Source organism: Tachysurus vachellii, chromosome 10 (assembly GCF_030014155.1).
Source record: "Tachysurus vachellii isolate PV-2020 chromosome 10, HZAU_Pvac_v1, whole genome shotgun sequence".
Taxonomy (NCBI): Eukaryota; Metazoa; Chordata; class Actinopteri; order Siluriformes; family Bagridae; genus Tachysurus; species Tachysurus vachellii.
The window spans coordinates 27,726,923-27,741,922 of record NC_083469.1 but is presented as its reverse complement, the minus strand read 5'-3'; the positions used below and the strand labels follow the sequence as shown (position 1 = coordinate 27,741,922).

At 42.0% G+C, this 15,000-nt stretch overlaps 3 protein-coding genes across 6 annotated transcripts in view; 2 read left to right on the top strand and 1 right to left on the bottom strand.

Annotated features, from left to right (window-relative positions):
• Positions 1-927: 927 nt before the first annotated feature.
• On the top strand, positions 928-2,736 carry il17a/f2 (interleukin 17a/f2). Of its 2 annotated transcripts, XM_060879447.1 has the most exons (4): positions 928-1,038; positions 1,594-1,766; positions 2,252-2,301; positions 2,435-2,736. In XM_060879447.1, exons 1-4 carry the CDS (start codon positions 1,021-1,023, stop codon positions 2,515-2,517), a joined length of 324 nt encoding a protein of 107 aa, XP_060735430.1. In that variant the 5' UTR covers positions 928-1,020; the 3' UTR covers positions 2,518-2,736. The 2 variants fall into 2 exon arrangements, with proteins under 2 accessions (XP_060735430.1, XP_060735428.1); XM_060879445.1 differs by having other exon boundaries at positions 2,252-2,736.
• A 1,666-nt stretch (positions 2,737-4,402) lies between these two features.
• On the top strand, positions 4,403-9,088 carry lrrc57 (leucine rich repeat containing 57). Of its 2 annotated transcripts, none has more exons than XM_060880590.1 (6): positions 4,403-4,552; positions 5,251-5,351; positions 5,697-5,832; positions 5,927-6,195; positions 6,688-6,873; positions 8,517-9,088. In XM_060880590.1, exons 2-6 carry the CDS (start codon positions 5,268-5,270, stop codon positions 8,556-8,558), a joined length of 717 nt encoding a protein of 238 aa, XP_060736573.1. In that variant the 5' UTR covers positions 4,403-4,552; positions 5,251-5,267; the 3' UTR covers positions 8,559-9,088. The 2 variants fall into 2 exon arrangements, with proteins under 2 accessions (XP_060736573.1, XP_060736572.1); XM_060880589.1 differs by having other exon boundaries at positions 4,424-4,635.
• Positions 9,089-9,939: 851 nt separating this feature from the next.
• brms1la (BRMS1 like transcriptional repressor a) overlaps positions 9,940-15,000 on the bottom strand; it is a 5,251-nt gene continuing 190 nt past the window's right edge. The window contains exons 1-11 of one of the 2 annotated variants that reach the window (XM_060880587.1): positions 14,978-15,000; positions 12,855-13,006; positions 12,478-12,568; positions 12,067-12,194; positions 11,623-11,702; positions 11,319-11,415; positions 11,140-11,229; positions 10,963-11,027; positions 10,818-10,857; positions 10,507-10,636; positions 9,940-10,355 (exon numbers count right to left, since the gene is read on the bottom strand). The exon at positions 14,978-15,000 is cut by the window's right edge and continues 188 nt beyond it. In XM_060880587.1, the coding sequence (XP_060736570.1) occupies positions 10,238-10,355; positions 10,507-10,636; positions 10,818-10,857; positions 10,963-11,027; positions 11,140-11,229; positions 11,319-11,415; positions 11,623-11,702; positions 12,067-12,194; positions 12,478-12,568; positions 12,855-12,990 (975 nt within the window). In that variant the 5' untranslated portion in view covers positions 12,991-13,006; positions 14,978-15,000 and the 3' untranslated portion in view covers positions 9,940-10,237. The remainder of the gene's footprint in view (positions 10,356-10,506; positions 10,637-10,817; positions 10,858-10,962; positions 11,028-11,139; positions 11,230-11,318; positions 11,416-11,622; positions 11,703-12,066; positions 12,195-12,477; positions 12,569-12,854; positions 13,007-14,977) is intronic. The other variant, XM_060880588.1, reaches the window with a different exon arrangement.

Sequence of the window (15,000 nt, the reverse complement as noted above, 5' to 3'; positions counted from 1 at the left end):
AGTCCCCCACCTCCCCACCTACTCCCCACCCCATCCTTTCCCCTCCCTGTGTGTAATAATCTCAGCTTAAAAGAGCAGCAAAAGCTTGTGAGTAAAAGGTACATTCTAAAACTCACCGGAGAGACTTGAGACTAATAATTTTAAACAATTCAGCTGAGAGAACCCTCGCCTTACACCACAGTGCTGATGAGTTCTGTGTTCTGATTGGTCAGATGCTGTTGATTGTCTGTTACTTCTCTATCCGTGCTTCCTTCTTGCTGGCTGTGACTCACAGCTGCACTTCCCTCCTGGGCCTGAATCTTTTCACAAGTATAAGTCCATTTGTGCAGCCTGAATTGATTCATGTGCTTCGTTTGCTATTTGATTCACACTGTATTAAGCTCTGAGGTGTGAGTAGAGCACAAAGCATCCTGCTAAATCTCTTAATTAATTAAATTAACTTGTTGTGTGAAGAAATCAAACACACCTGAGCACAGAGAACAGGGAGCTTGGTTTGATAATGAAATAAATAGTTGTTTAGATTATTCGTTGTGTTCAGTGTTTATGATCTCGTTTTTCTGTCCAAGTTTCCAGAAGACACGTCTTTGCAGCGCCGTGAGCATCGTGTCACTCGGTTTAACTGCGGTTGTGTCAGTGCTGTGTTCTCATCTGCATCAAGAACCGGAGTGAAGAGAAGAACACGCCAGGGTTTTGCTGGAACTCACTAAACGATGCACGTGTTCAAGCTCCTCAGATCTTTCAGAGCTCACACACCTTTCAGGTCTGGTTTCGTGAGTTGTGTGTCAGCATCAGGTTTTTTTTTTACACTACTCTATTCTGAGAAGTGGAAAAATCAGGCTGATTTGGCTTGTTATAAACTCCTCCTTTCCTATCAAATGATCTGATAACATAATCCAGGTCAACGTTAGGGTACTTTATCAGATACATCAACTGTATGTGCTCATTGCCCTCAGCTATAAATAGAGCAGAGAAAATTGAGAAGCTTCGAGATTGTAGAAAGTCGACTGAGAAGCAGAAACGATGAGCTTAAAGCGAACGGTGAGTACGCTAACACTAGAGATCCTTTAATAATGAGAATCAGGTGTTTATATGACACACTATCTTCAGGATCAGAAAGATCTACAGATGATTTAAAGGAAACAAAAACAATTTACAGCTAAAAATGAAATAGAATCAAAGCAGCAAACGCACACAGTAGATAAAATGGGATAAATCTGCTAACATAACGAGCACCGAAGCTGGTTGTGACACAATAGCTACTGATTTGCATATGCAAATTACGTTTCACTGAACGAATGAATGTGATAAGATGAAATTAGCTCTAAGTAATCAACTCTATAAATCTGTTATTAAGCGTTATTACAAGGTAGTGAAGAATTACTGTGGCCTTTTTACATTGTACACGTACATTTGTACGTTTTTACATTTAATACACAACACTATGAGTTTTATACGTAATCAGATGAAGCACTTTTAACATATTACAGAGTTGCATATTAATCTTATTATAAACATAAACGTTAGACACACATATGATTTAAACTGGACTAAAGACCGTGTTAAGTGTCTCAGTCCCAGTGTTTTTTCTCTCAGTTTGTGTTGTGCTGTGGATTTGTGATGTTGAGTCTCACACACGCCGCTAACAAACAGACGACGGTCTGTGACATCGGTCTGATCATCACGAAACACTTCCACACGTCAGAGTTAGAGACGATGGATGGAAACGGCAGCATCAACAACCGCTCTCTGTCTGCCTGGAAGTGGATGTGAGTAACTTCCTGGATACTAACATTAAGCTAACACTAATGCTAATGCTAACATGAACACTCCAACTTCTCCTACTACAGTTACTACTTTTAATCATTGGAAGGGTTTAAACCCTGCTGTTGTCCTGGTGGAGCAGCTTCACCTGACTGGTACAGAGCACTGACACTGGAGACTCCTTCCATACATGACACACATGAAAGCTTCAGCACATCAGTGATTATTTTAAATAGCAGATTCTTATCACGTTTGGGTAACGAGGCAAGTAGTATGAGCTGTTGCTATGGAAACGATAGTGTATCAGAGTGAGTACATTAATATAAACCTGCTCTACAGTCAGAGCTGCTGTTAGAGAGAATTCATCACCACCTGAACACCAATCAGAGTCCAGGACTCAAGTCGAGCTGCTGTGTGAACGTCCTGATCCAGAGCACACTGAAGAACGCTACAGGTTTTGTCCTGATGTTGTGTTGTTTCTGCTCCACAGACCTCACACCAGCACCCACAGGATCCCCAGCGTGATATTTGAGGCGGATTGTGAGTATCATCACTGCACATATCCAAACAACCAGGAGCACAGGGAGCTGAACTCTGTACCTATATACAGCTACATGCTGGTGCTCAAACAGGACCCAAAGAACAGGAAATGCTTCACTGTAAATTTCCACAGGGTCACCGTGGGCTGCACGTGTGTGTGGGAAAGATCATCGCCGTGACGTGCGTTCACATCAACCGAGCGGTTTAACACTTTAACGCACATGAATAAATAAAATGAGATTAATTTAAAGAATAAGACGTTGTTCAATTAAGACAATTAAGATGTATGACATTAATTAATTGTGACAATGTTGTGATTACTTTGTTTGGAACTGTTTGTTATTGAACTGACTTTTGACTGATGTTATACACAGATGTGTCACATCTACACTGTATGTTGTTGTGTATATTTACTGAGACACAATAAAATCTACGCACACTGTATGTTGTTGTGTATATTTACTGAGACACAATAAAATCTACACACACTGTATATTGTGTATATTTACTGAGACACAATAAAATCTACGCACACTGTATATTGTGTATATTTACTGATACACAATAAAATCTACACACACTGTATATTGTGTATATTTACTGATACACAATAAAATCTACGCACACTGTATGTTGTTGTGTATATTTACTGATACACAATAAAATCTACACACACTGTATATTGTGTATATTTACTGATACACAATAAAATCTACGCACACTGTATGTTGTTGTGTATATTTACTGAGACACAATAAAATCTACGCACACTGTATATTGTGTATATTTACTGATACACAATAAAATCTACACACACTGTATGTTGTGTATATTTATATTGATTGCAAGATGATTTTAGAGTAGATGAGAAATAAAGGTTTATTAACAAATCTACTCGTGATAATTGTGAGAAATTATGAAGATAAAACTATTCATTATTCACGTGTGTGTTGGTCTGAAATCAGTAGGTTAACGGTAAAAACTGCTGTGTATCTGCAGCAACACAACTAACACAACTAACACAACTAACACAACTAACACAACTAATCATGTTCCTGAAAGAAGAAATCTCTTTGTTTACTGCTTTTTAGTGTTATTGAGGATTTAGACATGTGTAAGAAACACACTTCAGACCCAATATACATTATTTTTATTACAACAACTCCTGTAACTCTGCAAGTCCACTTTTACTGCAAGTCCACGCCTTCAGCATGAAGTCACACAGACTTCCAGCTCCAGACCTGTTAGAGTCCTGATCCAGACTTCCAGCTCCAGACCTGTTAGAGTCCTGATCCAGACTTCCAGCTCCAGACCTGTTAGAGTCCTGATCCAGACTTCCAGCCCCACTGTCCTGCTTTTATTAGTTACACAGATGAATGATGATGTGAGCTGTAAAAGTGTGTATAAGCCTAGAACATCTCACCATCTCCTGGCAAACACAGGGGAAATACAATACAATGACAGTTGTGTGTGTTTATCTCTCTCTCTCTCTCTCTCTCTCTCTCTCTCTCTCTCCCTCTGCCACCCCCCCCTCTCTCTTTCTCTCTCTCTGCCCCCTCTCTCTCTGCCCCCCCTCTCTCTTTCTCTCTCTCTCTCTCTCTCTCTCTCTCTCTCTCTCTCTCTCTGCCCCTTCTCTCTCCCTCTCTCTCTCTCTCTCTGCCCCCCCCTCTCTCTTTCTCTCTGCCCCCCCTCTCTCTTTCTCTCTCTCTGCCCCCCCCTCTCTCTTTCTCTCTCTCTGCCCCCCCCTCTCTTTCTCTCTCTCTCTCTGTCCCTTCTCTCTCGCTCTCTATCTCTCTCTCTCTCTTTCTCTCTGCCCCCTCTCTCTGTCTCTCTTAATTTTGAATTAATTATTTAAAAAATCTCATTTATAAAAACATTTTCCGCTCTCTAACACGCCTTACTATGCAGCGCCACCTGCTGGACTAGCGCTGATACACATAGCGTCTCAGTTGGAGCCGTTGCCACTCACGGGCGAGTTTTTTTCCTACCCATATTGTGTCAACTTCCGCCTTATTCAACGTCAGCTGTTAATTAATCTGCCTGAACCGTCCAATCCGTGAGTCTCAGAAGCGCTCGTAGCCAATCCGAGCAAAGCAGGCGGGATTTGACAGAATATGGGTGAAAAATAAAATAAGCCACACACTTCTGCTGGTCTGTATGTCAACTAGTTAGCTTCCTAGAACCTTCCGCACACTAGCGTTCAATTATTTCGAATATTTCCCTGAATTCTGAGACATTGTCAGTTCTGCATGTAAGTGAATTTAGTGTTTAGTGAATTTGTTCACACACTTTGTTATTAGCTTTTAGCTTTTAGCTGGCTAACTAGCTAGCAAGGTAAGTACTGTTTACATTAGAACTCAATACGTTTTTGGCTTCACTTACTCTTAGATTAGATTATTTTAGGAAGTGATTTGTTATTGAGATGATGCTGTTTAATGATAAATGATTTGTAGAGACTCAGTGGAGATTAGTGTTAGTGTCTCTAATGGCGCTGTAATCAACACTTAGGGCACTAGAAAGGGTCCAGACTCCATTATTATACTTACTATGTAGTGCACGTACATAATTAATATTCATATGGGACAAAGCCCATGAAAATAGCCTCTAATAGTGTGTGTGTGTGTGTACTGTATCTGTGTGTGTGTGTCCCCTGTATCTGTGTGTATCTGTGTGTGTGTACTGTATCTGTGTGTGTGTACTGTATCTGTGTGTGTGTACTGTATCTGTGTGTGTGTGTGTGTGTGTCCTGTATCTGTCTGTGTCTGTGTGTATCTGTGTGTGTGTGTACTGTATCTGTGTGTGTGTGTCCTGTATCTGTGTGTGTGTGTGTGTGTATCTGTGTGTGTGTACTGTATCTGTGTGTGTGTACTGTATCTGTGTGTGTGTGTGTGTGTGTCCTGTATCTGTCTGTGTCTGTGTGTGTGTCTGTGTCTGTGTTTATTGCTGTAGAATAAAGAAAGGTGTAAATGGGGAACAGTGCTCTCAAAGCTCATCTGGAGACCTCACAAAAAACTGGAGTGTTTCAGTTAACGGGAAAAAACCTGCAGGAGGTAAACAAACAAATAAACAAACAAACAAACAGCAAACAAACAAAATTATTTACTCAGATTATTACACACTGCATATTTAAGGAAAACTCTTAACACCACAATAATACCAAACCTCCAACTTGTTGCTAATTTTCTTTTAAGAATCTACATTTATTCATGCAAACAAAGTTTAGTTTAAATATTTAAATGTGTAAATTTACATACTTAATCAATTCAGAAGTCTTTTTAGATTTTTCTAGAATGAAATTGTTCAGTGATTCTCTGTTGTTAGTGTGTTTTCTGCACTGATTTTCTGAAGGACACTGATATGTTTATCATAACCATTCTGTGTGTGATGATGTGCAGTTTCCTGAGGACTTACAGAAGCTCACTGGGAATCTGCGCACTGTCGACTTGTCCAACAACAGAATCGACTCACTGCCCGTGTTTATAGGAAACTTCCAGCAGCTAAAGAGTCTGACCATCAGCAACAACCACCTGAGTGAGAACCTCTCATCTCTTATGTGTTAATAATGCTAATGAATCAACATTAAGTGTGTGTGTGTGTGTGTGTGTGTGTGTGTGTGTGTCTACAGCCTGTCTCCCTGATGAGATGGGGAAACTGAGGAAGTTGGAGACATTGGTGTTGAACGGTAATCACCTGTCTCAGCTCCCCGCCTCGTTCTCTCAGCTCAAAGCTCTGCGCACACTCAGTCTCTCAGCCAATCAGTTCAGAGAATTTCCCAGCAGCCTCGGATCCCTGCGTCAGCTTGACGTCCTCGACCTGTCCAGAAACCGCATCCAGGCCGTTCCTGCTGAGGTGTCTGAGCTGCAGGCCATCGAGATCAACCTCAACCAGAATCAGGTCTGTGTGCTTACTTCATCAGTGACATCACACAGACAGAACCTTCTAATATTCTTCATCATCATCATCATCATCAATCTGCAGGACCCACCAGGTCTCTTATCCTTGGATATTAATGTATAACCACACCGTGCTGTGTTTGTGTGTTATATTAACACACACACACACACACACACACACACACACACACACACCTCAGACTGCTCTACTTCACCTTTGGCACATTCTGCACTATAATACAGTTCATCTTTCTTTTTTTTCTTTGATTTTTTGTGTATCCTTGTAGTTTTATAGGTTTTGTACGTTTCTTTGCTCTCTATACACCAGGACACCAAGCCACTTCCCTGACATGTAAAACTCACAGTTCTGGGCAATAAAAGTGATCGTGATTCTGATCATTAATAACACGGTAGCTAGTCAGCTAGCCGTCTGCTTTAGTGCACTAATCTGTCTGTGGCTCTGTAGTGACCGACTGACGCCGGTGTGTTTCAGATCTCCGCTCTGTCTCCGGAGGTTTCTCGCTGTCCGAGACTGAAGGTGCTCAGGTTGGAGGAGAACTGTCTGGAACTTTCCTCCATCCCCTCCTCCATCCTCACACACTCCAACGTGGCTCTGCTCTCCGTCGAGGGAAACCTGTTCGAGGTGAAGAATCTGCGTGACCTCGACGGATATGACAAGGTAACTCTCGCTCATTCACCCACCCACTCACTCGCTCACCCTCTCACTCACTCATTCACCCACCCACTCACTCGCTCACCCTCTCACTCACTCATTCACCCACTCACTCACTCGCTCACCCTCTCACTCACTCATTCACCCACTCACTCACTCGCTCACCCTCTCACTCACTCATTCACCCACTCACTCACTCGCTCACCCTCTCACTCACTCATTCACCCACTCACTCACTCGCTCACCCTCTCACTCACTCATTCACCCACTCACTCACTCGCTCACCCTCTCACTCGCTCATTCACCCACTCACTCACTCGCTCACCCTCTCACTCGCTCATTCACCCACTCACTCACCCTCTCACTTGCTCACCCGCTCACCCACCCAAGTATCATGACATGACCGTGTGTGTTACTCTGCAGGATCCTAAAACAGGAAGTAAAGATTAAAGTATTACAGTAAATGAAAGCATCTTGTGGGGATGAACAAGATTTCTATCATTAGTTTCTAGACTATTGTTTAGTCTTCATTTACCAGTAAAAGTAAATCAAACATTTAAAAGTAATTAAAAACTAAAGTGAATAATGAAGGCTGAACGCAGGATTAATCCTGATCTGTGTTTAATAAAAATTACAGAGCTGCTTCATCACCGTGTGAAGTTTTTCTATGATGAAGCAGCAGATGATGTGATCATTTAACACACCACATGGTTCCTAGTTCTTTGATCCTCACTCTGTTCTGTCAGTAAACACTGAAGGTTTGAAGACAAAACAGAGATGATCCGGGTTTCAATTTTAAACACAGCTAAAATTAGACTGAATTTTTCCATAATAATAACAATAGAGAGGATAAAGAGGAAGACGGTGAGGAAGACTGGAGTCATAACGTCTGATTAAAGTCAGACCTTTTCTGTTTAAATCAGCTTCATTACAGACATCACAGAGTTCAGAGCTTTTTTTACATTCTGTGAGAGGAAGAATGTAAACACACAGTGTGACACACACACACACACACACACACACACACACACACACACACACAGAGCTAAGCATTATGGGACAAGTAGATTAAATCTGCTCTCATTGCTGAATTAATCTACACACATCAATTAATATAACATGTGATTAAAGGTTAGACAGTTATTAAAAAAAAGAAATTATATTAGCAGAATGGAGTATATTTGTTAATATTTTGGAAATATTTCTGTCTCATAAACAAGCGCTAATTTCCCATCTTTTATCTAAAAACTGTTGGGTTTAATGATTTACAGGCAGAGAATAAAACCCAACTGCGCTGTGATTCTGCTGCCACCTTGTGGCCACAGTGTAGTGATGCAGAATTAATATACATTACACTGAATATAAATGCTGTGATTCTGCTGCCACCTTGTGGCCACAGTGCAGTGATGCAGAATTAATATACATTACACTGAATATAAACATTAGAAATTTACACAACCTTTTTTATCTGTGATGTTAATAACGAGCTCCTCACTGTACACACTGTTTACATTAACATTTACTTTTACTGCAGTTCAACCAGCAGATATTCAGGTTAAGCAGAATAGTGTAAAGACTGTCCTGAACTACACACACAATGGTTTCACCAGGAAATGTGTTCAGTAATCACTGATTATTTTTTTCCACAGTACATGGAGCGTTTCACAGCAACGAAGAAAAAATTTGCATGAAGGACAAAACCCCAAAACAAAACGGGTAACTAAAGAACACAAGAGAAAGGAGGAGAAATGTCCTTGTTAAAACTCCAGAGCTACGTTCCTGCTGCATGGGAAACGTCCTGTGAGGAGGGTTTCATCACACCAAAGTATTTAATCACTCCGTTAGGAATAAAACACACGGTGTAAAGAGTGTGGGTTAAAATCAGCTAATACACTAACACACTAATACACTACATCACACACACACGTGCACGAGGCTTTACAAACCTACATAATGCTCATTCATTTATAATTTACAGAATTCTGAATATTATTTTTTTAATGTGTGTGTAGATTAATATTAGTCACTTCACCGATCCTCAGATTCGTATTTGTTTGATTTCCGTATTCTCTCTTTCTGTCTCTGTGTCTGTTTTTTTTGCACGTCATGAAGAGGAATGTCCTGTAGTCTTGTGAGAGCATGAACATGACGTGAAAATGACAGCAACGTGCTCACGTGTGACAGATATTATATAAATATAATAAATACAGGTGTAATGATACTCAGTTTATATAGTGTTAGTGGTCAGAATGACTGTGTGGTGAGGTGTGTGTGTGTGGGGTGTGTGAGAGAAGTGTGTGTGTGGTGTGAGAGAGGTGTGGTGTGTGTGAGAAGTGTGTGAGGAGTGTGTGTGTATGTGAGAAGTGTGTGTGGTGTGAGAGAGGTGTGTGTGTGTGTGTGTGTGGTGTGAGAGAGGTGTGGTGTGTGTGAGAAGTGTGTGAGGAGTGTGTGTGTATGTGAGAAGTGTGTGTGGTGTGAGAGAGGTGTGTGTGTGTGTGTGTGATTTCACTTCTTTTTCTCATTTCTGGTCATTTACTTTCCTGAACCTTTACATCCATAAATGATTTAAAACCCTTCAGCTTTTTAATTCCAGCTTCATTTTGGCTTTTTCTTTAAGACTCACTCGTATTGAAGCGGATGGTTTAAATACAAGCAGTTAAAAAAAACAGAACAATAATCCTGTGTGTTTCTGAGCAGGTTGTTAAACATCAGCACTAAAGTCTTTAAGACTGATGATCAAAGTGATCGTTAATTAATAAACAGATAAATAAACAAAGCCCATAATTCTGCTTTAATATTGCAGTGAATGAAAGTGAAGAGTTTGAACATCGCTGAGGAACGTCGGCGTCTCGCCTTCGCGTCGGTGTCACGTGGGCGTCTCGCTTCACGTCGGTGTCTCGCTTCGCGTCGGCGTCACGTGGGCGTCTCGCTTCTTGTCGGCGTCACGTCGGCGTCTCGCGTCACGTCGGACCTTAAGTTCAGTTTGTTCGGTCACTGATTATTAAACAGATTAACGTGTTGATTCTTTATTACACAAATCTGTTGGACCACACGACTCGACACACAAACAGCACCGAGATATGAAAATTTAATCATGGCACATGGCTATAACAGATGTAAACATTATTCACACACACACACACACACACACACACACACAGTTAAGAGTAACACTGATCCATCAGGCTGCAGTCAGAGCGGAGTGTATTTACAGAAAACGTAGAAAACTTACATGAAAAGTTTTACAGAAAAATATGAAAAATAACATCTGTAATAACGAAAACGAGGAGCCACACACACACACACACACACACACACACACACGCTGTATAACAGTGTTGTTAAACATGTGGTGTGCTTCTCCAGGCTCTCAGGTGTGTTTGATGGTGCATTTGCCCTTCTGAAGCTGTGAGATGTAAAGCTTCGACTTGCTGCCATCTGATCGCTTAAACCAAACTTCATCATGATTTATAGTCGTTATTACAGCACTGTGGGGGGGAGGGGGGAGACACACAGAGAGAGAGATTACAGTGACATCACTGATTCATCCACATAGTTCATCTCATTAAATACGCAGAGACTGGATGTACGTGTGTGTGTGTTAGTAGAACACACACAGTGAGTAAATCAGTCACACACCTGATGGGAAACTCGTCCTTCTTGTCTATACAGATGTTTTGTCCTCGACTGAACCATTCTCCGTTGTACAGCAGTCGTCCGTCCTCTGAGCGCACGCTGTTCTGCTGCTTCTCGCTTTTAGACGAACAAACTGTGAAACAGACCGAATATAAAGCTGGAGGTGAAACTAATAACCGAACTTTAACTCTTTACATCTGAAATATTTTGTTTTTCATTTCTGTTGTTTTTATGAGTGTTAGGATCATTTATTATTACTGCCTATCAAAAAACTGAAACAATAAGGAAATAAAGATGAGGAACAAAGACTTTACCATCAGGTTTGACCCGGTGAGGTCCTAAAGTGGCCATGGCCTGAAATAATACTTTTATTTTTTATAAAATTCAAAGTGAAATGTGCTCATGTTTATTATAAGTCATATTTAATAAGAAATAAACCAAGTGAGATTCTTTCTGAACCTTTCTGATGGCAGTCCAGTCCTCCAGGATGTCCAGGTCATGCAGCATGTACACGATATACGGCCGTGTGCAGGTTAAAGAACACAACTGTACACTTTATACTGAACATATGCACTAGTGTGTGTGTGTGTGTGTGTGTGTGTGTGTGTGTGTGTGTAAAGCAGAGCTGAAGGATATCAGACACCACCACAGGTTTTTTCTTCTTGTCCGGACTGAAGGGATCTTTCTTCTTGTTTTTTCGTGACTGCAGTTCATCATTCCACAGTTCTGTAAAAATAAACAGGAAGTTACATCATACATCAGGACCATCATATATCTCACTAATAATAATGATGATGATGATGATGATGAAGAACCTGAGGTGATGTCTATACTGTGTCTGTCCTCTTCCAGACGTCTGATTTTTTCCTCCAGTTCTGTCTGCACCGTGTCGAACAGCAGCAACTTCTCACTCTACAACACACACAAAGACACACAAAAGATAAATGTGTGCACGTGCGCATGTGTGTGCGCGCGTGTATGTGTGCATGCGTGTGTGTATGTGTGTGCGCATGTGCGTGCGTGTGTATATGTATGCGTGCGTATGTGTGCGTGCGCGTATGTGTGTGTACGCATGTGTGTGTGTATGTGTGCGTGTGTGTGTGTGTGCGCTTTGCTCACCTCCCAGTGCTGAAATGCTGCCTGAGTCTCACAGTCATATTTATGTTTCACTGACTCCAAACACAGCTCTCTGTAGATACCTACACACCAACACCAAGATATTCTTCATCATCATCATCATCATACACCACACAAACACATTAATATGAAAGTGTATTACTCTAGCTGCACATCCCCAAGTGTTTTATTCCCCTTTTTGCATTTTATATTCACTTTATTCTCAGTGTTGTTGGAGCTGTACACGTCCTTGTGGATGAACTGTTGCTATAGAAACGATAACTCGGAGCGTGTAAATAATATAAACCTGATTTGCTGCAGTTCTAAAAAAAAATTAATAAACACTTTCTGGCCAATCGCAATCCAGCTCTCAGCAGCTCTGCACTTGTGTAAAGGTCACTGTGTGTGTGTGTGTGTGTGTGTGTGTGAGAGAGAGAGAGATGTGACCTGCGACTTTAGTTCTGATCTGCATGTTCTCCTGCAGGTTTGCCAGAGGTTCCAGATATTCGGACGCTTTTCCTGAGATCACTTCCTGCAGTTTAGCATCAACCTGACTTAATCTCTCCTTATACAGCCTGAAACACACACACACACACATACACACACATACACAGTGAGCTGTGTTGATCTTGTACTGATCTGATCAGATTGATGATGTTTTTCAGTTCAGGACACACTGAATAGTTACAGAGCAGGAACATCAGTAACATGACACCTAATCATCAGAGCTAAAATGTTCCAGCTCTTCTTACTGCTGTTATAAATGTTAACACTACAGGAGCTACGGGGGGGTCGGGGTGGGGGGTCGGGGGACATGGACGAGGGCACAGTAACCAGGCTACAGAACGGAATACGCACTGATCCTTCAGGTCTGTAAACTGTTTCTCCAGGTTTGTCATCTCATCCAGACATTCCAGCCGCCTCCTCTCACAGTCCTCATCGTCCATCTCTACACACACACACACACACACACACACACACACACACTGTATAGTCATCACAGCAGCTTTACAGCGTAGAGGTGAAATGTCTTCATGCTGCCACAGAGACTGTGTACTGTAACTATTAAAGACACTGATGATCAGCAGAACGTCTGTGTGCAGGTTAAGGTGATGTGTGAAGTTATGTGCAGTGACTCAGTAATGCAGATGTCATGAGAGATGTACAAAAACAACAGGGTGCCAATACTTGTGAACAGCAGTGTATGTTTGTTTGTTGTTGTGTGGTTGTGTTACCGGAGCTCTCTCCATCCTCAGAGCCAGATGAAGTGTCAGTGTCCTCCTCCTCAGAGCTGCTGCCCTCCTGCTCTCCATAATCCACCTCCATCTCCTCCTGAGCGCTCTCCTTCTTCTCCTTTGAGTGAATCGGCATCTTATATACCAGTCGCCTGATCACACACACACACACACACACACACACACACACACACACACACACACATTACATCTTATATACCAGTCGCCTGATCACACACACACACACACACACACACACACACACACACACATTACATCTTATATACCAGTCGCCTGATCACACACACACACACACACACACACACACACACACATTACATCTTATATACCAGTCGCCTGATCACACACACACACACACACACACACACACACACACACACACACATTACATCTTATATACCAGTCGCCTGATCACACACACACACACACACACATTACATCTTATATACCAGTCGCCTGATCACACACACACACACACACACACACACACACACATTACATCTTATATACCAGTCGCCTGATCACACACACACACACACACACACACATTACATCTTATATACCAGTCGCCTGATCACACACACACACACACACACACACACACACACACACACATTACATCTTATATACCAGTCGCCTGATCACACACACACACACACACGCACATTACATCTTATATACCAATCGCCTGATCACACACACACACACACACACACAGACATTACATCTTATATACCAGTCGCCTGATCACGCACACACACACACACGCACATTACATCTTATATACCAGTCGCCTGATCACAGACACACACACACACACACATTACATCTTATATAGCAGTCGCCTGATCACACACACACACACACACACACAGACATTACATCTTATATACCAGTCGCCTGATCACGCACACACACACACACGCACATTACATCTTATATACCAGTCGCCTGATCACAGACACACACACACACACACATTACATCTTATATAGCAGTCGCCTGATCACACACACACACACACTACATCTTATATACCAGTCGCCTGATCACACATACACACACATTACATCTTATATACCAGTCGCCTGATCACACACACACATTACATCTTATATACCAATCGCCTGATCACACACACACACACACACACACACACACACACACACACACAGACATTACATCTTATATACCAGTTGCCTGATCACACACACACACACACACACACACACACACACACATTACATCTTATATACCAATCGCCTGATCACACACACACACACACACACACACACACACACACACACACACACACACACACAGACATTACATCTTATATACCAGTCGCCTGATCACGCACACACACGCACATTACATCTTATATACCAGTCGCCTGATCACAGACACACACACACACACTACATCTTATATACCAGTCGCCTGATCACACACACACACACACACTACATCTTATATACCAGTCGCCTGATCACACACACACACACACTACATCTTATATACCAGTCGCCTGATCACACACACACACATTACATCTTATATACCAGTCGCCTGATCACACACACACACATTACATCTTATATAGCAGTCGCCTGATCACACACACACACACACTACATCTTATATACCAGTCGCCTGATCACACACACACACACACACACACACTACATCTTATATACCAGTCGCCTGATCACACACACACACACATTACATCTTATATACCAGTCGCCTGATCACACACACACACATTACATCTTATATAGCAGTCGCCTGATCACACACACACACACACACTACATCTTATATACCAGTCGCCTGATCACACACACACACACACACTACATCTTATATACCAGTCGCCTGATCACACACACACACACACACACACACACACTACATCTTATATACCAGTCGCCTGATCACACTCACACGCGCGCACTATACCCACATTGCCTACACACACACACACACACACACACACACACACACACACACACACACACACACACACACACACACACACACCATAGCTGCTGATGTTTACACACCGTTAGCTTCACATCGCTAAACATTTAACAACCTGCCTGTTTAAAATCTGGCGACGGTT

Coding starts and splice junctions, on each gene's coding strand:
- lrrc57 (XM_060880590.1), top strand. CDS start 5,268: ATGGGGAACAGTGCTCTCAAAGCTCATCTGGAGACCTCACAAAAAACT. Junction 6,196..6,687: donor TCAACCTCAACCAGAATCAG/GTCTGTGTGCTT, acceptor GGTGTGTTTCAG/ATCTCCGCTCTGTCTCCGGA. Junction 6,874..8,516: donor ACCTCGACGGATATGACAAG/GTAACTCTCGCT, acceptor TTTTTTCCACAG/TACATGGAGCGTTTCACAGC.
- il17a/f2 (XM_060879445.1), top strand. Junction 1,767..2,251: donor CTGTCTGCCTGGAAGTGGAT/GTGAGTAACTTC, acceptor TCTGCTCCACAG/ACCTCACACCAGCACCCACA.